This window comes from Varroa destructor, unplaced genomic scaffold (assembly GCF_002443255.2).
Source record: "Varroa destructor unplaced genomic scaffold, Vdes_3.0 BEIS01000001.1, whole genome shotgun sequence".
In the NCBI taxonomy this organism is placed as follows: domain Eukaryota; kingdom Metazoa; phylum Arthropoda; class Arachnida; order Mesostigmata; family Varroidae; genus Varroa; species Varroa destructor.
The window spans coordinates 76419401-76445688 of NW_019211454.1; the positions used below are offsets into that span (position 1 = coordinate 76419401).

Below are 26288 nucleotides of genomic sequence, written 5' to 3' on the forward strand. Positions count from 1 at the left end.
TCTTCCTTTACCTGTATAACTGTAATCGTACAAAGAGAAAGTGCCACATTTCGACACTGAAGAGTAAAAAAATTCAGTGGTAAACTAATAACATGCTAATATACCTGTTGCATAAATAGAACAGTCACTTTTATCGATTATATAGATATATATATATATATATATATATATGTTATCGAAGTTTAAATAAACGTCATCGTCATCAACTTAATTTTATTTACCTTTTACACGCTTGAAAATGTCACACTTCAAACCATTTTTAAAATATAGTAAATTTCCATTGTTCCTGTTCTGTAGCGTACCACTCACTTCAGTTTGAATAAGCCTATTACTATTACAATAGCCGTCAAGTCTTGATTGTGGAATCCATTTATTGTCAATAATTATTCATTTCGAATCTGTTCCGTAGATCCACAATATGTACACTACATTTAATCCATGGTCGTTACCTAATTTTATATCATGCTTAGAAATAGTTTGCTCCGACCATTTCCTAAAAATGACCGCGCTTTGGTGTACATTCGCTAAGGTCGAACCTTCTCATGTATTGTTTTCATCATTTTGATGTAAATATTATTTTCACTAGTCATGCTCAACGTTACTATTTACAAATGACTCTTTCTCCTTCAACTAGTAAGTTCTGTACAAGAAACGGAAGCGAGAGGGGGTAGGAGTATTACACCCACTACGAGACTCACAACTTGTCGCATCTACTCTTTATATTTTCGATTTGTCCTCACCATATCTAGCTACACCACACGTTTGACTTTGTTGTTTTCAATTTCGTTGCACGAAGTGGGGCACAGGTCGTTTTACCGTTGGGAAAAATAGCTATATAATGGGAATAAAGTTAGCCGTAAAAAGCCCTAAATCAAGTTCCGTAAATTGCTGAATGCTAATGCGAATATTCAAAACCTCGTATATTTAAATTGACAGATCATTAGGAAGCATTTAACTGGGAAATGAAAAAAACTTGGAAGCAAAACTTGTAAACTCTTGAGTTTTCAATATATAGAATAAATTAAACGATGCATATAAAGCACTGTCGTATAGATAGAGAAAAACAATAGCATCTCATACTTACGCTTGAGATGTTCATACGAACTCGTTAATCTCTGAGCGTAATATCCAATTATTAAGGAGCTTCATTTAAAAAACGCTTGTTTAGTGATGTTTCTAAAAGACTGAGACCATGGTCGGCAGCAACTCGATGTACTTTCTCACCACTGGTGATGCTTGTAGAACACTACGGTAGTTCATTTAGGTTGCCACCACCCAGTTTTTTTCGAAAATATATCAAGGATATCAGTATAATTATTTTTAAACTACATTCCTGTTCAATAAATATTAGGGCCAATGTTTGGTTCTAGTAGACCTATGGGCAAATTTTGGCTAACTTTCTGGATGTATATCTGTTTGAGATAGGCATATTCAGTTGTGTTTTTTGATCGAAGTATCGAAACGACCGATCTAAACCATCATACAGTTTCCGAAGGAAATACTGCTGACAGTATCATTTGCTAAACAAACTTGACGAATACATCATTTACAAAAAATTATGGCAAAATTATGTGGCGGCTTTTCAGTATGTGCAGCAGTGATTACTATTGCTCGCCTACCAAACTCTTTGGAACTAACAATTCTGTGTAATAGACATGTCGTCCCGCATAAATATTACCCTTTTATTTTATTTGCCGATGGGACACAGTAGACTATTATACTCACACTAAAGATCGCTTGACTTAAACTACGCAAATTACGTTGGTAATAATAATAAAATTCTAAGTAACGGCAACGTTTTATTGATGGTATATGCAAATTCAAAAGGGTTTTGATGAAAAGAAGCGTATTCTAGGTTCAAAGAAGCATGGATAACCGCAATGAGGGCCATGTAAACATCTACAACGCCTATTGATACAACGATTTTGACCAAAGTTTGAACGCTTCATTCCCATTTCGAAAAATTCACTTGCTGTTTACAATACTCTCTAGTTTTACAGTGTACCAAATACAAATGTGAAGAAAACATAAGTATGAATAAAATGGTTTTAGTAGTAAGTTGATCATCCCGCTGTCACTGCGAACGTCATAATAACGACGCCGTGTTAGATAGGCTAGGAACAACCCCCGCGGGGGGTGGATAGACACCAAAGACGTCTGCATGCTATTGTGCTTTTTGCCCAGTATTAGTCGATTTTGACAGTAGAATAAATCTTCCGAACGAACATACTTGTCGCTAGATATCCGACTGTACCTGTTAATATTTAGATCGATAGGGTAAGAATGTCAAACATGAGTAGTACATCTTGGTGCTACATTTCCTTTTACTTATAAAAAAAAAACCTTAATTTAACATCAATACTTTTAATTTTGAGTAAATATTTTAGGTATGAACTGAAAAGATAAAGTAGAAGAGGCTGCCACAGTTGCTCACACTACACAAGAATTTATATGAAGAGAAATGTTGTGTATAAAGCTTCATGGGGTAACACGATAATTAGATTTTTATGGAATGTACCACTTTTATTGAAGCAGACAAACAACCCTTTGCACTAGTACATGTGATTGATTGACAGAAAGGATTGCTTTGTCCTTCCTCAGCTCAGAGTCAGAATAGGGTACGAAATTCTATGCCTGTGCAGCGATGCTGTGACTTAACTTAGGCACGAGGGGACTTTTTTAATTTTTTAAATCTATTGCTTAAACTAGCACACTAAAAAAAGCGGGATAAATCACTGTACTTAGTATATGAATTAGTCAACTGAATGAAGATAAACGATAATTTTAGGAGCGTTTGTGACTATTTAGACGCGTCCAAGAGGTTTTGCATACATACCACATAGTAAGCCAATACCGAGGCTGAATAGTGCCATGTAGCCGAAATAAAGGCTTGTCTGGAACAAACCGAACATTCTGAAATGTATATTATTAAATATGAAAATTATAATCGCGAACTTTTCTAACATGTCTTAGAACAACGACATATACATAAAGGTGTGCCTGACGTTCTAAAGAAATCCTTCAAAGTCCCAATTGTTTCAAAAGATAGATACAAACCTCGTCTTAAAGAAAAAGTAGTACACGGCATACAGATATACATATGCGGCAGTGGAAGCTCCTGCCAGGTAGGACGTCCAAGGCCAGCGGTAGTCCTCCGCGTTAAGTAGAAAGTAAGTGCATACGACCGTAACACATGCCACCACAACGCATAGGATGACGAACACCTGTGGTTAGCCGTACGTATGCTCGACATTTGAAATATAGTAAGATACTTCTATCTACTTTGTATATCCAAAGATTTCATTACATGCAACGTTAGAGCTACGTAAGCTCAAGGTCAGGTAATGGCACCATGTGGCATACAGGTCATTTATTCTGAACTCAAGCTTCAGTTCTGACCGAACTCGACCGTCTAAAAAAGCTGCCTGCTTGAAAGGCTTACAAAGAATTCATAGTTCAACTCGTAATAGACTGGTCTAATTTGCCTTCACGATTCCCGGATTTATAAAAGATTTATTAAGGAGGGTCAACTTCTCCAGAAGATCGAACGTGTTCTTGAAACGCCACCAAGACTTAATATTTTTTTTATCTTTTTCTTTGTAATAAGTGGTTACATATTTTACTAATAGGAATCTGATAAACATTTGATAATGATTTTATTATATTGACTCTATTCCTGGGATATCACCAATAACAATATTCTGTTAAACTTGTTCCATAATAAATATCTACATTTTTTCTATTGCCATTTTCGATTTCTTCTGAAACTTAACCAGGGAGAAATGTGCGCGAGAACCATCTTTACTCTTTCCGTCTTAACCTTCTAATTGACATTTATTAGAAATTCGTTCAAAAAACCGCTCGAAATGTACGTTCACTCGACTGCTACATAGGGAAATTAACACGACCAACAAAGTTTTCGCAATTTTCTTTTTTCAAAAGTATCAATTTTAGGTTCATGCATTGCATATTTATTCAACTCATCGAAATCTATCTATTGGCGTTAAATAAAAAAAACCCTTGCATAAAAGGCAGTATGAGGCCTTCGTCCTTTTGAATCTGAAAACTGAGATTTGAATGTAAAGATCTGCATGGCATTTTAATTCAGCTGAAAAGCTTTCTTTTGGTATCAGAACGATTTTCGCCCGTACATAGAGCTTCATATAAACGGCCAGCACGTTGTCGTAAAAATATTTTTCAACAAAAATTTCACCAAAAAATCTGCCAATTTAGCCCTTCCAGTTCAGAGACATCTCGTAGGAGAACACTGCAAAAAAGGTGCAAACTTTGCAAGAACCGACCAATTTATTTCGGAAGGTTCTCTAGCGATCCGCTAAAAATCAACCTGATCCGATCCGAGGAATCGATTTGGATCGAGCAAACAAACAGACACAGGCTTTTAGTAATACATATATATATATATAATAGATGCGTTATCTGTTTCCATCTTCTGATTCCGTTCCGTACTGCCTCTCACGTATATGAATTTATTTCTAAATATTTCAAATTTCCACACCACTAATGTCGTCAAGATAATGCTCTTGGGGTACTTATAGTCAACTAACTCGCAGTTGTGCCAAATGATCCCCAGAATGATATGAAGGAATAATTCGCGATAAACAAGCCAGATTTCGCTGATCTATGTGCCACAGCAGCGGAGAGACTAATGTGCTGGACTCATAATCATAAGGTCTTAAGTTCGATTCCTTACAGACCATTACACATTTTTTAACTTATGTAACTTTTTGATTTCCAATGACCACACAATTATATATGATCTATACAGGTAGTATCATTCTTTTTACTCGTAATATATGCGAAATTTATTCCACCGTGTTACAGGTGAGACTGCCTTTTTACAGTGCTGAAATATCCCTTACAATAAATGATTAATTTCACTCCGTCACGAGCTTCCTACGGGTTAATCCTATTTAAAAAGTAAAGCGTCATAACTGGTACTTATGAGAAATTACTTTGTATTTAGACTGTATTAACCTATGCCGGAGAAAAAATTGGCAGATTATGTAGGATTTATAGACAAAATAAAAATGCATTTACCCAAAGGAATGAAGACGGTTGATTAAATAATCAAGCTTTAGATAATGTAAACCCAAGCCTAATAAAAATAATAGATAAAAATAATGACACATTTTCTTTCAACAATTTTCGTCAAGTATCTAATTCGTAAATTACATTGATGCTACACTATTGCGCACACTTTTCAATCGCAATAGAGTTTAAAACATACTTACGAGTAGAAGGAATCCATAAACATAGTAGATTTTGTAAGCCCAAAACGATGTAAGAATAAAATACATTTCTATGAAGATAGAGCCAAAAGGTAACACCTGAAAACATACGATGTTTATAAATATGTAGTAAGCGTTTTCGTTACAGATTGGATATGACGCCTGCCTTGCAGGATCGATCCTGTTTATATGCTATAAAAAATTCTTTTGTCACAAGCAAGTGTTTGGAATCCTAACACCTGTTCTGTTCATAGAACTATATACAATATTGTTAAGATAAAAGGAAAACTGAGACACGTAGACAGTTTCGCCAAAAAATAGCTCTAAAACAGTTTAACTGTATACGTACGCCTCCAAGGGCGATAATCACAAACGGTTCCATAAACCATCGCTTTTCTGGGATTGGACGCGGTACCGCGTTGACGCGGCACGGAAACGCTGCAACTCCACCAAGATTTCTGCAACATGAATAGAACTATGTTATGAAGTCAATCTCCTTAGTGGAACGGTATTTCCTGGAACGGTATGGTTAGGTGAGATGTAATCGTACTCATGCGGCACATACTAATTTAAAATTTTATCTCAATATACAGAAAAACAGGGGGGTCAACAATCTTCCAAAGTTGCCAGACTTAATTAATTAACAGTTGGGTAACGATTGACCCACCAAACCTCTCGCCGCTGGATGCCTTGGCTATTGAATGGCTTTCCGAAAGGGCTGCGAACTCGATCCAGCAGCTCTGATAACCACTGCTAAACGTCATTAAGTTGTTCCTAGAGGGATGATGCGCCTGAGCCCTTAACTAAGTGCACGCATTAATATTCTACAACTTTAATAGTGTTGGCAACAACGACCCTTAATTTACTTATTGATATGGAAAAACTAAGGATTTTTTGTGTTATGGGTTGTATGTGCGCATACATTTTCAGCAACATCGATCGGCTCGACCTTGAGGAGTTACCGTAATGCAGCCTGCTCAAATGTCTGCCGGGTGTCACTTCTCTGAGCTAATTTAACTGTTGATTCGGGTGATACAAATCCCGGAGATCAAAACATAAGGACTGCTGCAGTGACACACTGCTGATATAAGAAGCTGATTAATACCATATCAATTCCACAAAAAATGCTAAAAAATCTGTATTAAAAATGCTTAACAAACTATTGCAAATTCCAATGAGAACTAGAAGCTTCTAGCGTCCATTAACAATGATCCTTGCTCCAGCGGTTACCTTGGACTTGGGTAACGGGTAGAAGGTAAAACTAAAATGATGACTGCCAATAAATAAACTACTATGGAAATAGAATAAATGGGGATCTCGCATGAATCAGCTGGACTGCGTGAAATTTTTGGACCAACAAAGCTATCTCTAAAATTTGTCTCAACGTTGGTGGGAGTTCAACAAAAAAATATTCCTCAGAAGCTGTTTTATTATAACGTTACTTTTGCGTATCCATATATATATGATGCAGTATCGGTGAAGAATAGCTTTGTTGAGAACTACAAATGCTTCCAGGTATTTTAGATGTCTAGAAAATCCGAATAGCAGAAGTACCAAATTGAATCGTTCAAACAAAAAAAAAAAAAAAAAAAAAAGAGTTTTATGTCTAGACGTTTAAATTTGTGTCCTACTACAGAGCGAAGTGCATATATATATACCGCACATTAAACCTAAACCACTTCATGCGCCTTAAGTTGAATCTATAAACACATTACTATTGCACCGTCACGGACACAAATCGTTGGATTCTGCATGAAACCTACCTTCCAAGTATTGTACCGACTAATGTGAGTGGCAAAACGATAAACGCGCAGATCGAAAGCACAGTTACCATTGAGCCAAACGGAATTGCCCTAGAAACGCACCAGGAAACAAAAGTTAAGAACAACAAAATTAAATAATTATCAATAAATCTTCAGTTTATAGTTAAATAGATCTGTTGTCGTGAGAAAGATAAAAAAAACTTACATCATTATCAACGATGTTTATAGTATAATTAATGGCACGATGGTATAATAAATTATACCGTCCAGACCAAGAAAACTATAACAGGTATAAAACTCCCTAAATTAATTGCTGTTTAGAAAATTATATGAGACATTTCCACACAAACTATTACATAGATTTCAACCTTACCATACGGTGAAAAAAAAATTACCTGGAGGCATGATAATATATAGCGATCAAGTTAACCGCGAATGCTGTAGTACAGACGGCACCAGGAAGAGCCGCGGCGGAGACCAGCATCTGACGAAGCCAACGTTTACCCTGGATATCCATGACAAGACGTATGAATAAGAAAACGATATCGATTCAAAACGATTTAGAAACAGTAATATTCAGATTGACTTTCTCCGATAAGGGCTAGCTTGTTTCGCAAAAATTAGTTCAAGTGCTCTCAGATAAAAGATACTCCACATGACGCCTCAAAGACAAAATTTGGCTTTAAACAATGCTTTGAATGAACTCTCAGTAAACATCATTGCCATTAGTACGCTGGTTAATTTGCATTGGGTAATGTGCTTATTCAAACAACTCTTTATCACCTCTGAGAGGTAACCTATTGCTTTAGTCCTAAAACACCAGTTGATTGTTGATGAATGCCTGGTTCTTTTGTAGTACATTTTTTATCAGCTTATTTTTTTTGTATCGCAAAAGTATGTACGTTATATGCCGTGCAAGCGTATTATTAATTTGTTTTGTGGGTACAAGTGGCATACTAATTTAGATTTTGCTTCTTCTAGAAGACACTGTTGTATCAAATTATTAAGCTATTACAAAACAATCCGGTGGACTTTTAAGCCACGCGCCGTTAGCGGCTGGGTACCCCGCGCTACAAGATTTCTCACTTTATATAATCTGAGGCAATTGTTTAAATAAACAAGCTTACCTCATATCCTTCGAGCATGCATGAGTGCGCCAGATCACTGGCTTTATAGGACCATACCAGATTTCCTGTATGTATTCTGTTTATTATAATTTTCAGGTATTAGGATTATTTTGCACATTTGTTTTTTGCCTAACTCTTGTTTTTTTTATTATTATGATAGCGTTTTTGTAAGTATTATGTTTATCAGTAACCTTTATCATGAATATACGTTAAACAAGCTAAATGCTTGAATCAGCTCTTTAGGTTTCAACTACCAGGGGTTTAGGTAGCTAAAAGAGCTCATTTTGGGTACAAGAACACCCATGTATAGCTTAGAATGCCGCTTAGGTCTTGCTGACTGCCGGTCGAAGATGATCATGAAATTTTTGATGTAAGCAGGGATTCATGTAATAGAGGTCAAATGCCTAAAGCAAAAAAAAACGTTAAACACGATTGAGAATAACATGTTGGACATCCCACACAAAACACAAATAAGTGGGGCGAGGACCGATGACTAGACAAATAGACTGAGTGTGGTATATGTGTATATTTACATAATCGGGCATCTTAATCTGTACTTTTCTGTAAATCTTTTTCAAAACTACATTCAATAGACAGTTATTGAAAAACATTTTTTGCATATACCTGGCGGTAATTTTTGTTAAGTATAATTATTAAATCAGTATAATTATCAGTTAAATAATGTTGTTAGACGTAAGCTCTTTAATGTGCAACTTAAGGACGCTACATACAGAAAAATCCTATTTTAATATTAAAAATAAAGAAAATATTTAAATTTTGGGCTGATAACACGCTAAAAGTCATGAAAATGCCAGGGCTCAAAACGGCCTAATAAGTACAAAATATGCAAAAAAGAGGAGTATGACCACTCGTTGGAGCTTATATGGACGACCCGATCGACAATTAATATTCTGCTTATCAAGACGACCGTTAATATCTATATAAAGGATCCAGATGTGTCAAAATGGATTTTTGAACTATTTTAATATATCTTCAGGTACTTTAAATCTAAACTCTTTTGAGAATGATTTTATCTTGCCTCATGGAAATCTTAAATTGCAGAAACCGGATGAAAGCTGGCAATAACACAGATTATCGATTTGGGGAAAAGGGAAGATTGTAACCTTGATAAAGGTCTGCCCTACGTGAATATATTGTATAATAGCTTATTTTTGGTTAAATTCCAAAAACGACGTATTGTTCTTCGCCGTTTTGGGTTTGTTGTTTTTTTTTTTCTAAAAGGCATTCACTTTCTTACACATTAGACAGCCCCCTAGTGCTTCGAATTCCCTATTATACACACGCAAGGTACTTTATTGAGTATGGGTCAAAGCTTGTCGGGCTGCTCGTCGAACCAAGAATGCGTCCAACAGCTACGTTTTTTCTAGAATGAAACTCACCGAGGCTGAAAACAGTACTTCGTTTTTGCAATTTAAGTGGAAATCAGCTTCTATGCGATCTTTTCTCGCTGAATAGACCTCCCACAAGGTTGGGAACTTCTTTGCCCTAAATTAACCGTCATTAACTGGCAGTCCTCATGTGGTTTATCAAAAATTTAAAGAAGAAATCTATGAGGCATATCAAAAAAATTTCCATTGAGATAAAAGGCTCGAAAATTAATCAAAATATCGTAAAAAGCTATTTTGATACATTTGTTTGTTTCATGCAGAAATAAACTGTCGTTTTTGAGAGCAGAATACAAACTGTCAATAGAATTATCTAAATACGGTTAATCTTAAACTTGTTACGTCTATTTGCCTTTCTCAAGGACTTTATTTTTACTGCGCCCAAAATTAATGTTCGCCAAAAATTTTTTTTTGAATGTAACGCATTTGAGCAACACTAACTCGTATATATACAGAAGCCTTCTAAGAAATATGCTCACCTTGTAATGGGCCAGAACGCACTGATTTTTTTTCCGTTTTAAGGTATATTTATTATTATTATTAAATTACTAACAAATTTCTCGAATAAACAAAGTTCGTTTCAAAATGCTACTTACAGTATAAAAATGTAGCACACGTGGGAGTGAATTGGAAACGAAATGAAATGTTTAGGATGGTACATGCTATTAATGAAGACAAGCTTTATCCGGCTATCCAGAATGAACGACATATATTATGTTTGTAAGTTCACCTGCTTCAAAAGTTGAAGTCTACTCTTGCTTCCCTTTTCTTTTAAATACAAAGCAAACCGCTATGTAATAAACAAGAGCGGACAAACCTGCATTTTTCCATAAAGGCTACCGCCGAAGTATCCGTTGATCGGGGCTGTAGCTGCATACGCAAAGATAGCTGTAGATAAGAGCGAACCCCTGCAAATTTTAGCGCGCAGACAAGTAAAAGCTTATTAGTAATACACTTGGAATGGATCTGAAAATACGATTCCTATGTAAATTAATTGATAGGCTTTGAAAATAGAAATCTTAATTCGAAAACCCTTATTAGAACGACCGACTTCCTGTTCCGCGCACATATATAATAGAATTTACAGCGCTTAGTACTCGATACGTACTTTGCTTCCGAAAACCTTTAGATATTACTTCATAAAATACAAAATAGAAATATAGGTAGTACATATTATTGATATATTTAAGTATCACTATTTCCATATATATAGAATATTAGAATATTTCCATATGTATAGAAACACCATAAGGATCAAAGTGCTACGAAGAAAAAGTAATATACAATTTCCTTAATCATTTTTTTTAGCAAAAAATGCAACGCTTTACTCAAGTTTTAACATAAAAAATATCTATTGTTCTTTTGCTACCACTGTTCAGGCTTTAAAACCTTTATCGTAAAATGTACGGTTACTAATTTGATTAGTCAATGATTCTAAAAGCGATAGGCGCGACGTTCGCAGAATATAATAGGTGCATAGAGTTTTCCATTCGAGCTCTTCTAGTAGAGCTTTTACAAATTTCCCCACTTCGACTTACTTATTGTGGCGAAAAATCAATAAATCTTATCTATAGTTTTTTTTTAGATGCCCTTTTTCAGTCAGTGCAACTGGGTATATACTTGTTGACGGCCCTATTCCTGTCGAACATTTCTTGACGTATAAGGCTCGTCTAAACTCACGAAACGTAAATTACGGTCTTCGTAAAATGGAATTTGGCCTATTTCTGAGTTTAATTCTTACAGCTAAGCATTTTTTTTTTCTGTTTCGTACCATTTCTTGTCACTAATGGGAAGCTGCCTGTTCCTTTGTGTAAAGCGTTAAGAAGCGATGAAGAACCGTGATTCTTTCTACTGTTTATTTATATGGTTCCTCGAGAATTTTGTTTTTTTGTTTATAACATAAATCCTATAAAGTTACGGTGTCCATCGATGGTTACGGAACTGCGGGTGGTTTCTATTGACCCCATATGTCCAGCCGAGGCGGTGTGTATTCTCTGGTCCTAAAATCCCATTACTGAATTTAACAGACCATTGTCGAGCAGGTTTTTTACATACACGGCACAGTTTTTGAGCTCGAAAATGCACTTATAGTTCACATAGAGTTTTCATCTTCTTAACACACGTTATGTTACACCCAATAATTATATTATTTACACATAAAACTATATACCGTTCGGTGTAAAGTTCTCCAACAATGGCAAATATAATGACGATTAAAGCGACAGCGACCAACTGGGATCCGGTTCCAACAGCAGCTGTGAATAGAAGCGGATACGGTGGAGGACGGAAAACGTCTCCATGAACCTAAAACATTTTTACAGAATAATGTAGTTTTTTTTTTTGTTAAAAACAAGCCTATGAGTTTAAAGCTCATTTAATTATATATATATATATATATATAAATTTGTTTTCTGTAGAAAGAATTACGTCTGCATTTTTATAGGCTCATAAAGAAAATGTATGTATGTAATACTTGCTTTTGAAACTTGTGATCGGGATGGCAGATTGGGAGTGCAGAATGCCACGTATGTATTTATTAGAGGAAAATATTGTCAATACAAACCTGTTTCCAGCCGTATTCATCGCCGAGATCTCTCTCCTGAAAGACAAATGCTGGTCCATCAATAAGTCTTGAAATTTTCTAGGGTATGTACAATATCCATATTTAGAATTAAAACCTGTTAACCCAGACATTCTCACTCGTTGAGTGTTCGCCGTCGTTTTTTGTGTGAAAAATTAACATAGCTCTCCCCAAGGTTTACAGACTGTGATACGAAGTACAGTATCAATTAGCAAGAATTAGTATCATACATGTCCTGTTTTCAAGATATTTATTTCTGAGGTTAGCTCAAAATCGGCTATCTAGTTTTTCTCCATTTGGTCTAAAATGATGTACTATAACCAAGACAGTTTATTTTTTAATACTATATATTGATACATATTAAAGTTTAAGAAAATAATTTCAGCGAGTGTTTTTCTTATGGACGAAATATAGGAGGAAATGTACGTGGAGTCCCAATGGAGCACCGTTTAATGGTATTCATGACATGATCAATGGTTCCTTAAGATATCCTATAAAAACTTAAGAATTATAATCACGGTTAAATTGACCGCATAACTTGTCTATAATAAGCTCACATAAAAGGTCCCCGGGATATGCTTCTTCGACTTGTACTCATGTCAGTGGCAGTGGATTACTTTGAACAAGAAACTATTTTCACATAAAACGAATCGGCTTATAACTCAGTTTTTAATGTACTTAAGGGTAAGTTTTTCCACCTGTCTTAACCATTGTTCTAACTTGTTGTAACTACTTTTCGTACACGCTAGGCCGTGTGTCCGAGCCTTGGCAGCTGTTTGGAAAACTATATAAGTGGCTGCATCTTTCATTAACGGTGGGAATCACCTGAATTGGAATTTTAAAAAGAATAGAAAGGAAATTAAAAATAATTTCGAAAAATCAAACTAAGCGAATTAGTCATCCCTTAGCAGTATTGTAATATTCTCATTCTCGCTTTTCAGACTCACAGCTCTGCAAAAGCTCGATTCGAGCCGTTAGAGCATGATTACCTATGTTTTATTAATCCTTACTATGAAAAATGCGTTTTAAGATTTAGGTGATTGAACTTCAATAAGGGATAACGTTGTGAACGTTTTTGTTTCATCTTAGGCTTTCGTTTTCCCAATTAAGAGCATAAAATGCGGTTATCAACGGGTGAAAAATCAATTCTCTTTCTTCGTTTCTGTGTGGCTAGCAGTGTCGTTTTTCAAAGACCACAAAAACCAAAATTAACCTTTCATCACTCACTCACTTTCAGCGACTTTCGTCTGCCCTCATAAACTAAGTTGTGGTTAAAAAGCATAGCAGCCGATAAATGAGATAATCATGGAGACATATCAATGATTGCGTATTTATCGACTTCGCCGTTTAGGACTGAAACAAGTGACGTTAACATTTCACACAACACTAGCATGCAGTTAGTTGCAACCGGGCTCGAAGATGGTTAACGGGATTTTCTTTTACCTTTGACTTCTTGTATGTCATTAAGGGCTCATGCCATAGCTAATTTAAGGAGCTTATCATTTCATCAGACCAATAAATTCATATCAATTATTCTGCCGTAGAACAGACCCATATGTATTGCTACACAAAGACCTCCAATATGAGCTACGCATCTCTTCGAGAGATAACGTCGTTAGCCGTTTTTAGGTTAGTAAGTGAAAAAGTCGATACAAGGTAAGCGCATAAAGGATATACAGTAAATTTAAAACTACACATACACTGCGTTCTTTTAGGTACCCACATTGCGACTTCCTCATTTCAAAAGCTATATAGAAAGTGTTGTCATCGGAGTGCTAAGATGATTTGCGCCAGCCTTACCATGTCATCCATTTCCTCATCCTTTGAGTATCTGGCGTAATCCTTATGTAATGTCCGCACCAAGATCATAGCTACTAGTCCAATTAGAAATACTACCATCATAAACGAATTGAAGATCGAGAACCAATGAATCTGGAAAACAAGATAGAAAAGCCTGATTAATGAAGTCCACTCTACTATTATTGGACTCTCTCTGATCAAAAACCGTTACTTCAATGCTATTTCTGATTTTTGAATTCGAATAAGCATGATAAATATGAACAGGCTGACTTATGCATGGATGTATTTTTACTGCGCACACTACACAGCTATACGCTTCAGACTGTAATCAGTACATTACACTTTATTAAAAGAAAGCGTTTTTATGACGTGGTTTGAGACCAACGTAGCCTCGTACTCGGCGAACAATAGTTTTCGCAATGAGTGACGGTTGCTGTGAGGAAAGGTGCGATCGTGTCCTTTCAGGGCGTTAAATAGTTTTTTCTATTATAAACGCACCTTAAACGACTGCTAATGGTTGAACGATTGAAATGATGGTAGTCAAAAAAGTCCAAAATCAATTTGCCGGCCTTCCCTTTTCATACTCTATTTTATAAAATTAGAAGGAAGTTTGATACCGTTTGGTGAAAGGCTTAGAATACGATATTAAGTAGGTATAATAAGCTGTAATAGCGATAAAAAAATGTCCTCAGGAACCCAGAGAATAACATTTTTTAGGCTAACCATCAGGTTTCAAGACGTATTGAACGCCTTGGCAGCAAATAGAAACAAGTCGAATTAGAGAAGTAAAATTCGACCAGTTGACTTTAGGCGAACATTTGGGCACTCGTACTACATAGTGCACAAGCTCAAAGATACTAAAGTAATGATATCCACTGTTCAATCCCAAGCTGAAATACACACATTTTTTCCAATCATTACAACTTTCAGTTTAACGTCCACCTATGTGTAACCTGAGTTAATACGCTTTCGACTCATCACATATTCATAATTGGTGCCGCATCGACGCTGGGGGGGCGGCGGGGGGGGGGGGGTCAGCTTTTAGAACCAAAAATCTGTAACAAAACTAATAGGAAATCTCGAAAACATACAAATACTGTAAACGCCACTGTTAAAATTGCTCCCTATTTGCAAAGAAACGTATTGAGAAATTGACAACAGCAAATTCTCTTAATGCAAGACTATAGTTTACATTAAATCAACATGGTATTGACTATCTTTCGATTTGTACGTTTGTATATAGATTTGTTTTTTTACGCATATAATGTTGACCAACTCGATGCTTCTAATTACTGTCTTAATTAAATGCATAGCGTTGCCAATGCGCGTGACTGCCACAATAATCGGCAGGCCAACACCGTGGGCAACTGTTCGCTATTTAAACATATATTAATAGACTGTGATTTTCACGGCAGGGAAAAAAAACTCAATCTACACTCGAGTTTTTCGTTCATACACATCTATCGTAGTGGACTTCGTTGATAGCTGACAAATCCTTAAGCATGTTCTTTTGACACTCTGAGTGCCAACCATTAATTGAAGAAGTTTTGACACAGGACGGTGGAAAGCAATTCGGGTTTAGAGACAGACGAGTGCGAGATGTTGAAAAAGCCGAGAAAACTTTTACCAAATTTTTGACCCGGGGCACCTGTAGCCGAATACTTTTAGAATAGAATTTTGTTCCGAAATTACTAAACGGTTACCTATATCGTAACTGGGTGTTAACAGTGAAACAAACTGGCCCGAGCGCTACAGAACTTGGGTTTTTCAAACCCTTCGTTTATCACATAGAACTTTCGTAAAGCAAAGCCAACAGATAAAAATCGGTAGAACGTCTTCGCTCATAAATATTTGTAGACCTGATCTATGAAATATCGAATATCTCTTACCCGATGTTGGTAGAAAGTGGGGTCCAGATATTTGTCAAATCGATCCCTAAAACTCACAGCACAGGGTTTCCATTCAATTTCGAAGGTGAATTTGAGTTTTTTTCCCAGCTCCAGTTTTTCCATGCCTGTGAGACCGGAATTATATGCATAAGGAATTATAAATTCTCCACATTTGACACTGAGCTAAAAATCGTTCATTTATAGAAAAATTAGCTAAAGTAGCTGGAGCATGGTACCTTCCGACGTAAGATTCACGTCAACGATTTGGTTCCCGTTGTATCCAATTTCAAACTTTTTGTGTGTCCAGATATAATCGTCTTCACCAGGTTCCGATTTGCCAACCATTCCTAGATACCAACACGAAATAATGTTAATTTGAATATCTTTTTCCGTACCTGTTTATAACTTTATGCTACGCAAGCACGCTCACCATTCTGTCGATTTTACATAGTTTAATTACTTAGATATAAAAGAGGTATAAAGGAACGTATTACGTACGGCATCACTACACTATCACTGAAACACAGGGGTTCCTGGCTTGTTCCGAGCTAACGCACAAAGATTATTTCAAGAACTGGAATAGTTTTGTTATTTTATTATTGGCAAAGTAACGGGGCAGCTTCCATAGAGTATAACCTAAAATTTATAGTGACCAATTGCTGTCTTATCGAAGATAATTTCACCTCTTCTTGTGCTCGTGGATTGGTCATAGGGTAGGTGACATGCCTGCAGGAAATAAACTTATATCTGGCTCATTTTTGATAACACCGCACAGCGCCTTGTTTAAGCTTGTGCTCTACGGGAGGTGCTTTTATATTTCATCCTAAAACATGACAAGAAATCTATTGTGGCCTCTTTGAGATGAAAATGATTCAAAGCAAACACTTGTGGATCTTGATATCAATAGTAAATCATGATATCCTTCTGTTGCGCCTAAATGTAGCCCAAAATCATTTGCCCCATTTTTGTTCCAAACGCCACAAAATGGTCCAACCATTGATGTCAAATAAATTTTTAGTCAACATTCACAATCGTAAAAACATAAATGTATATATAAGTATGACCGCATCTGAATCTTTTATTCATCTCTTCGTGTAACTGAAATTTCAAATTTACATTTACCTTTTTAGCCCAACTGGCAAAAAGCTGAGAGAGTATTCCATAACACATCCTTTTTCTAATTAAAATGTTATATGAATAAATTTTCACAACATCAACAAAGGTAAAAAATGCTAAAAAAATTTATTTTGTTTAACGTTTAGCCAGTAAGTCAATTTTTCTTGCTGTTGAAGCCTCAAAGAATTTCTATTTGTAAAAGGAACTGACGTACTAAGCTTATCTACGGCTTGCTGGATGTTGCAATATATATATATATATATATATATATATATATATACACACACACTAATTGTTACCTATCAATACAGAATTCTCAAATCAGTCCAGTTGCATGTATGTGCTGTGAGTCGACTTTTGGCTTTGTTTTCAACAGACAAAACTGAAACCTTCATACCGTTTCGTTCCTCGTTTCACATAATTATTTCTACATTATATTATACACTCTATGACAGTTGCAAAGCTTTTCCGATACCATCCCGCTCAACATTTTCCACGTCTACAAATTACTTATAATCCGCCGCCCAGACACCAGATCGACCCATCACCCATACACTTGACCTAGAGTGCTTGAGAACAGAAGCCTCCTATACACCCAACAACGTCACTAAAGCCCTGCATGGGGTTGTTTATACCAATTTAGATAATTCGCTGAACTTTACCTTGGTCAATGAACACATCGGTGAATAAAGTGGCGTTTGCATCGAGCGTATTGCTATTACCGGCCGATGCGGGTATATTCCCCCGCCGAAACCCAAATCTCTCTCCGGATTATGTCATGCCAATAAAATTTTTCCCACAATTGGATGCTCCTGGCCACGAACAAAAAATGCGAAAGGCCGGCTCTCTTTTTTTTTTTCGCGACGCAAAGATAATTGGTACTCAGTGATGGATTGCTGGTTCATGCGACATATAATAGTTATTGCGGGGGAGATTTATGATAATTGTGCAGATCGGCTGACCCAGTTTCATGTCGCAAACGCGCCATCGTGTCGGATAATGCTGATATTACGTAGGGGTCGCACACTTTGGTGATTCACCAACCGGGTGAACTTACGTGCAACCCGACTCGAAGAAAGCACTTAACGCTTGAAAACCCGTTGAACGTTTCATCAGTCGCTCGGCTTCCTCCAGTATATATAGGAGGAAGCCATGTACATACATACGTGCAAAACATTTTTATTACGACAGAATTTATTGCATAGCTATATTTATATAGACATGCTAGATTACATACTTACCCCAAATAGGAAGGTCATCAATGAACATCTGGTACCAATATGTGCTCTTCACGGCATACAAGAACGCCTAAAATGTGAATCGAAATCCGTTGGTCTTTATAACGGTTGCATTTCCATATGATTTCCAGCAGTAAATGAGTGCTTACTTAAAAAAAAATTTAGATGTGTAATATTTATCGTAAAGAGAGACTTCCCCTTGGCATCTGCTTTGGCTCACTTCCAAAACATTCAACTCCCTTACTATAAGTAACCTATCGTCTCGCAGATTTCAGGCATTGAAGGACTCGAGCGCATTATACTAAATTGATAAGCGACGTGACGCCATATTCTAGACATAAGGTAGATTACATATCTTGATTGATATTATAATGAATCCAAAATAAACAGGTATGCCTACATCTAGCTCAGCGTTCAAGATTTGTCTTTGAATAGATATTTTTGACCATTCATTCAGGTCGTGATAGATTGATGACGCTATTATTGAGATTATATTATAAGAGAATAAACACATTTCAATAACTGTTGTCTACAAGTATTTCTTTTTACATGTAACTTATTGTTAACCTACTTATCTTCCATCAATTATTGAAATTTTTCCAGTTGGAACCGCTAAGTATTAACTTGCAACTGTATTGCGACAACAACTTGCAATTGTATATTGTAACAAACAAATGCGGGCCATGTGGTCCGTGATGTGTTCCTAATTTATGTTGCCACACGCGTGGTAAAGAAATAGCCAGCTGTAGCGACAGTAAAGCTTTTTACATGTTACACAAATATGGCTTAATTACATAGTACTCTTGTCACGCGCTGCGGGTGCCAGCTATTGTTAAGCGGCCACGCATTGAGACGCAGCAGTTTTGTTATTATTGCAGATCTTTTGGTGAGAAGTTCGTGCCACGTACCACACGAATCAACAGGGCGATTAGGCCGGATCGACACACAGTTGAATTTTAGAAGATTTACTATAGAAATAGCGAGCATGTTACTTGGTGTTGGTAAACGAGCACGACAATTTGAAGGACGATAATTCGGGGCAGTATAGATCCTGCGGTCTCAAAATATTTTGAATGTATTCGCTGATGAAGGATGGCGCGTTTTAAGCGATTTCGACGCCAAACTTGGCCGTAATTAACAAGCTTCGTGTAACTCATTACGGTGATTGGATAATTACGAAAATCCACTAGAATTCAAATTTTTTTCAGAACCATACGATACTCGGTTATGCTTATGCCATAAGCTACGTAGAGATTCTTATCCATCTTAAATAGATCTAACTTGTTGTACCTATCAGAGCCGAGACAAACGCGAACTTACTCTCAAGTTCGCTTAAATTTCCAAGGATAAATGCAATTGTTTAGTAAAACATTTGTAGTATTTAGTATTGCCAAATCGGCTAGCTTAGGCGTCTTTTATTGATGTGGTTAAAATTCTGTATGTTTGAATAAGCTGCATCCCGATTGGTATATCGTAGTGACCGCTGTCGTCAACATGCCCTCTTAAGTTAGCCACATTTATCTTATTGTTTGCTGACGACCACTTAATAAGATTTAGATAGATATGGCCCTTTTTATTGCAGTCTTCTATTATCATCATTAAGAAAACAACTTTGTGGAGGCTGTATCTTCCTTTAATAACACGACAATTGACAGATTCAAAGATACGTTTTAGCTCTCCTTAGAAGGGAACTTTTGTTAAGCACTACTTTGAGTATGCGGGACACATGCGACTTACAGTGACGCAGAGGTCTAAATCTGAATCGACTCTGAAGTAGTTTCAGCGTCTTTTACAATGCGGTTCTCATATCAAAACATAATTCTTTTACGTATCAATGATGTACGGTTTTTGAGCTTCATATACATTATATAGGCCAAGTCTTTCTCTTACATGTAAACAACTAATTTTTTCATTACTCATGGAATCAGCTACCGGCTCCTCGCAACTCCTATTATCTAGTCTCATAGGCTCCTTAATACAATTACGTTTTTTAGCACATTTTTCAGCGAAACTATGCAACAACTGCTGATATATTTTTAATCTTTGCTTCTACAAACAAAAAAAATAGTACATTTATAACTGATTTACAATAGTTTCAACTTACCTTCAAAGACTCTTTTGTAAGCTCAACTTCACAGTATTGCGCTTTTGATTGTGACTCTGAAATTATGAAGCCAGTGAAGGTAATCATTAACGGTTTTATCTCGGTAAGATATTAAGGATCAAAATAAATAACTACGCTACTATCGATTATCATAACAGATTTTCATAGAACTTTAGGTCTGTTTGTTGCTCACAGTTTTTCGAAGAACTCACCTTATTCTAATAAAATAACTCCCTTGAATCCTCAAGTTATTTGAATAAAAACACAGTTAGGTTCATATGCATGAGTTCTTTCAATCACAACACATAGATAGCTTGAGTACACTGTTGTTGTTCCGCTGTTTGAATATGTCAGGGTAGTACGTCATACGATAATGAAATACTACACTTGCTTTTGTTGTCATAATAAGACAAAATCATGCATGATATTTCATAATAATATACTGGTTTATTAGTAATGCAACGCGCTTGCTTAGAGCCTTACAAGCGTGATCGTCGTCAATGGTTTAAAACAACGAGCAAACCAAATCAGAAGATACCTTGGCTATTACGTTAATGAACGGTGCATAATGACGTGTTCGGCTAATAAAATAAATAAGTTTTTCTGTTTTTTTTCCTTGTAACTTTTTCTTTTTCCGGACTGACTCGTTTAACCGATATGCTTGATTCAGCGCGTCCTCCAGTATCAAACTTAGGTTCTTTGTGTATATATTCATTGCCAGACTCTGCTTATCTTTGACCGTAACAGATACAATCGTTGGTACTAATATGTATTGTACTTGACGCCCTCATGTTATGCAAACTACTTAAGGACCTAAGACGAGGGGAAACCACGCTACCAAAGAATAAACAAAGAGCCTGTGCGCGAACGTATATTTATACAGCATGTCCACAAGAGACGTAAATCCAAATAATAGTACCACTACGACCATCAAATTCCAAGCCATTGCTTGCAGATGATAAGAAGTATTAAAAGTGTGGGCTTATCGACGATATGCTGTCATGTATTCTAACTATAAACATATATGATATACGATTAGTAATTAGTAATAATAAATAAGCTGGTCCAAAACGGAAAAAACGCAATGGGGCTAATAGATTCTCGATCCTTCAGTAAAAAAGAATACATTCTTTACATTAACTTTTCATTGCAATGTTACAGTGAGGTAAGTTTGCAAACGCACTTTTAAAGCGAATATCAAGACCAAGAAATTGTAGTTCGATGCCAAGCAAATTTTCCCCTAGTGTTTCGTGGTAGTGGGATATTCTTGTTTTTGGCCCCGGGCAAAACGGCAGCGAGAAGTACGAATACGTTTCCTGCAAGCACAAAAACACAACGGACACAACAAACAAACTAGCTAATAAGAATCTTTCTTTAAGCTCCGTTTAATACTTCTGCTTCGCGGATTCCTATTTGACGTTCCTAATTTTTTGCTAAAACTTGTGACATTACGCAGGGTTAGAAGCCTTACCCAAAATAATTAAAACTCGGAGCTAAAAAATATTTTGATGATTGGCTTCCGTGAACACACTGAATCAAAAAAGAATAAGGAGCCAGATCCGAAACAACTACGAAAATTGTTGGATCACTAAAATACCCGTAGATGTCCGCAATAAACTCTATCGCCAAAGTAGGCCCAGACAAGTTATACGTAAGATGTGTGCCACAGAGCTTGAAAAGCGTGCATTCTTCTGGTCACTATGGGATTAGAAACGTGATTTAATGGAAGATTCTCTAATGACTGAAACATCAATATATGCAGTACTATAACATTGAAACAAACAAATCAGACAACAATCCCCGCAGAGAACCTGTAAATTTCAATCCTGACTAGATCACCCGTTCAAAAAGGTTCCCAATCTAAAAAGCAAACTTCTTTTGACAAAAAAAAAGAAAATACTAGCAATAGGCTGTAAAAAAGGGAGATCGTCGTGTGTGATACACAATAAGAATACTGACCTAATAAAAACTTATAAAAAAAAAGGCAACTAAAAACCTATTTTCCTTACATCTTATTTGACAATCGTAGTCGACTATTTTGCTGTATAAATATGTAAACTCCAGGTAGTACATAAATAAATTTCAGAAAATAGAGCAGTGACATATTTACCTGACGATTGGCGTATGGTCCAACTGTGTTAACCCACAAGACCACTTCCTCTCCCTCGAAATACTGTAAAACGCAATAAGGGGTTATTGTGTTCAATTTCTATGAAATATTATAACGTACCGTTGTACCGTCTTCATCAGGAGGTCCCATCTAAGGCGACTTCGACATTTTCATGTATATGCCTACATATTCATATATGCTTCATATTTTCCGACACTTCATAACGATTGGATTCCTCATATTTATTATATTCGTTACAAATGTAATAACATAATAGGATTATTTCGAATATTTTCATACGCTTGTTTTCGAGCTCTTGTATCACGCCAAGAATTAATGTTTTTGTAACCACTACACTGTGATAAAGCGCCGGACAAGTTCAATGTTTTAACGTGTAGTAAGGTGCTCGATAGCTCATTCTGAATTAAAAAAAAAATGTATGATGTTCAGAAGACCACTCAGATATTGTTGACCGCTAATTGAAGATGATCATAATATTTTTAGCGTAGCCACACAGCTGCGTAATCAAGGTTATCTAGCTAAACCAATAGCCATTATTCAATCCCACTGAGAGAGAGGAATATCGGACAAACATATCTGAGACATCAACATAGCTGAAGACAAAGCCTAAACATTCGACATATAGGTCGAACCCAGTATATATATATATATATATATATTTGCGGATTGGTCCATTGAACATGAGAAACTATAGCGTAGCGAAACTTTGTTCATAAGCTATGCCAGTTTTTTTCCAGAACAAAATAACAACGCGACTTGAAGGAGAAGGGTATGTTCTTGTCGAAATTTAAGCACATAAGGTCTTAATGAAAACTACCTAGGCTAAAAGAAGCAATTTTACGAATAGTATCTGAAGAGAATGTATGCAGGATGCACAGCTTTCGAGTAGAATTGTTTGGAGCGAACAGTCTATATTCAAACTAAGTGGCACAATTAGTCGACATAATTGTACTTACTAAACAGCTATAAATCTACATGTTACGCGAAAACACCATATAAATTGGACCTTTTTTTAATGCCTGGAACCAGTTACTTGAATTGACTGGTAGAACCTGTTTGACCACGCACTCGGGGGAGCTTTGGTGTAAATAGCAAATTTTATTTTCAACAGGACGGGGCGCTCGCACAACATCACCTTTATGTAGGAACGTGTGTTGAATCTTTCAACACATAATTCGGACAAAAAGTTCTATTGAATAGCATTTAAGGGTGTGGGCAAGCATATCCCACTACCGGTTTACTTCAAGAAGGCATAAGTAGAAAAATTACGTCTAAGGCTGCCAGAGCTGAGGAAAAGAATACCTCTAACGCATATGAAAAACCATCGAATCTTGAATAATTCCAAAATAAGAACAGCCTTACACAATGATCTCATGTTGCTCGCTTAAATAATCTGAGACTCGGTCAAGAGCTCTAAACCTACGTTCTGATATACTATCTAATATCTTTGACTATTTACAGGAACGATTATGTGAAGATAGTAGTTAAAACTATTTTGTTTCTCGGACAGTAATAAAATAATAATTTGGAGACTTACTGTCTCACGCATGACGCTTCGAGGTTTCCTTAAGATCTTTTAGTGGGCAAGGGTTACATTCCATTGGTGAATAGAATTTAGGAAGGTTACCCCCCGGATACGGAAACATTACACCAAAAATTAGATTCAAAGAAAAGTACTTGAAAAAAACTTTTATCACTTCTATTTATTTATGCATTCTCCTTCCTTCGCCAGCGTGTTGTAATGATATGTGTTGTGAGTGCAGTTTCCTCAAAACTCCTCAAAAATTGATATTCTGAATGAAAAAAAAAAAAAAAAAGCATTTTGTATCACGGGAAAGATACTGCTAAATCAGCCTGGATTAGCCTTTTGTACAGTAATGGCGCTATCGCTGAAAGGACTGCTCAAGAACGGTTTGCCAAAAAATGGCATCTGGGACCTAGACGAAGTTCACAGCTCTACCCAGCCGTCTGAGATTAATTATGAACATCTGTAAAAGGAAAACCAACGACAGATAACTCAAGAACCGGATAAACAGGCGGGCGTCATCCACAGGACTATTGTTTACCACTTGAGTCTTTTGATTTTACATAGAAACTTTGAGCTTAGTTACCTCATGAACTCTCTGAATCAAAAAGGGAATTACAGCTTGACGTTGGATGTTAACATCTCATCCAATATCGAGTGTGACGTGGCCACAATAACCAATACTTGCACAGAATCGTCACTAATTGTAACAAATAATGTCTGCACGTCAACATAAACGAAAGATCGAAACAGGTCGCTCCAAAAATGAAGCCAAGGGCCAAGGTCCAGTCAAATCCACATTCAAAAAAGGTTATGTGGGACTGTAAGGATGTGATTCACTGGGAATCGGTTTCTACAAGCCAGGTAGTTGGTCGGCCCACTTGTTAAGCCTAGTTGTATCGAGTCAACCAGGCGATTCAACATCAAAAAACTCAACAAACAAGGTCAAATGATCCTGCTGAATGATAACGTAAAACCACATACGTAAAAGGTCTGCAAAGTTGCCCTTTTGGATCTCGAATGGAAGGTTTTATTGTATTCCTCATACTCTACAGTCTTGCGTCGACGGATTCTTACCTTTTCCGTTCATCGGACAATCATTCTCATAGCTTTACCTTCGACGCGAGTCAGCAACTCGAAATATGGTCGGAGGACATCTTGGAGACAAAGCCCCCTATCCTCTAACAAGAAAGCACATATTATCCGATAGAAAGATGAGAGAACGTCGTAAGCGATAACATGACTTATTTTCACAAGAATAAATGACGTGGTGTTTTCAAAACGAACAAAACACAAGCCTTTCTTTTAATCGAATACAATGTTTGTACTACTCATTACAAAACTCGGAAACAGTTTTGTGCCTGAAGCAGAGCTTCCAATTAGCATAAAACGTTTAGATATTTGGCCTGCGATGGGCCTTGTCCTTCAGCGTAGGGCTGCTGGTATCTACCTGACAATAAATTTCACTAATGTAAAGCAGTTAGGTCCGTGTTTATGAGCATTCGCAGATTACGAGAACATAATAATTAGAGTAGTATGACGCACGAGATACGTTTTGTCAAGGATTTTCTGAAGCCCTGGCAGCTAAAGAAGGCCGTGAACGGTTTTCACTCCGGCAGTAGTTTTTTTGTGTATATACGCCGGTCCCCTTTTGGAACTGAGACCTCAAATACGTTACTGCAGAGTCCACGAGGATTTCCTTGATTACTACAGTTTGTCTCGTTCTTATGCCGCGGACGCCGATTAAGGAGGCATACACAGATAAACAGTAATGTTGGCTTCGCCGTTTAGCACAGCAAAAACCCCATCTGTTTGGTGCCGCCATGCTGGACTACGTTTCAAGACGGAAAACACAGAAGGGAAGACGTACAGACGCTTGTGCTGTTTGATGACTACAGGATTTTATTTGTGATGTGTCTATGACTGATACTCTGAGTGGCTTATGCCTTGCGGCGGATGTGCTTGAACAGATAAAATAGGTACCCATACATTTAGATGATTAATACATTTCACTCAAAGACAAGTAGTATCTTTCACAACTTTTGTTACGAAAGCATCAAATAAATAAATAAAAAGTAATACTGCCTCGAATTAAAATTAGTATGCCTAACAAAATTCCAGTTATCAGGTTAGAAGCTCAATGTAAATAATATTTGTGGGCATGATCAACAAACCGTGTGGCTATGCTCGTCGGCGTCGCTTGTATGCGTGCTCAATAAGAGCGTCAACATAAGTGCTAGCTGGAACCAAAGCCTTGGCCTGCGTGCACTACCGGGAGCCCGTCCAATCTGAACCTGATCCGACATCATCTAGATCTGCTTGCAACTTCGCCCTGCAAATGAATGTAGTACGCTTAGCA

At 36.7% G+C, this 26288-nt stretch overlaps 2 protein-coding genes across 3 annotated transcripts in view; one reads left to right on the forward strand and one right to left on the reverse strand.

The window, feature by feature from the left end:
- LOC147759112 (uncharacterized) overlaps positions 1-7019 on the forward strand; it is a 68984-nt gene extending 61965 nt beyond the window's left edge. Inside the window, exon 3 of the mRNA XM_086982126.1 lies at positions 6180-7019. Within this exon, the coding sequence (XP_086838252.1) occupies positions 6180-6256 (77 nt within the window). The 3' untranslated portion in view covers positions 6257-7019. The remainder of the gene's footprint in view (positions 1-6179) is intronic.
- Positions 199-26288, reverse strand: TM9SF3 (transmembrane 9 superfamily protein member 3). Of its 2 annotated transcripts, none has more exons than XM_086982111.1 (18): positions 26104-26288; positions 22384-22446; positions 21457-21589; positions 20274-20329; positions 18173-18239; positions 16052-16162; positions 15816-15940; positions 13927-14058; positions 12109-12144; positions 11716-11849; positions 10363-10453; positions 7408-7517; positions 7013-7102; positions 5599-5707; positions 5253-5348; positions 3058-3224; positions 2837-2894; positions 199-2254 (listed from the first exon to the last, which is right to left on the reverse strand). In XM_086982111.1, exons 1-18 carry the CDS (start codon positions 26236-26238, stop codon positions 2237-2239), a joined length of 1731 nt encoding a protein of 576 aa, XP_086838237.1. In that variant the 5' UTR covers positions 26239-26288; the 3' UTR covers positions 199-2236. The 2 variants fall into 2 exon arrangements, with proteins under 2 accessions (XP_086838237.1, XP_022646888.1); XM_022791153.2 differs by having other exon boundaries at positions 2837-2913.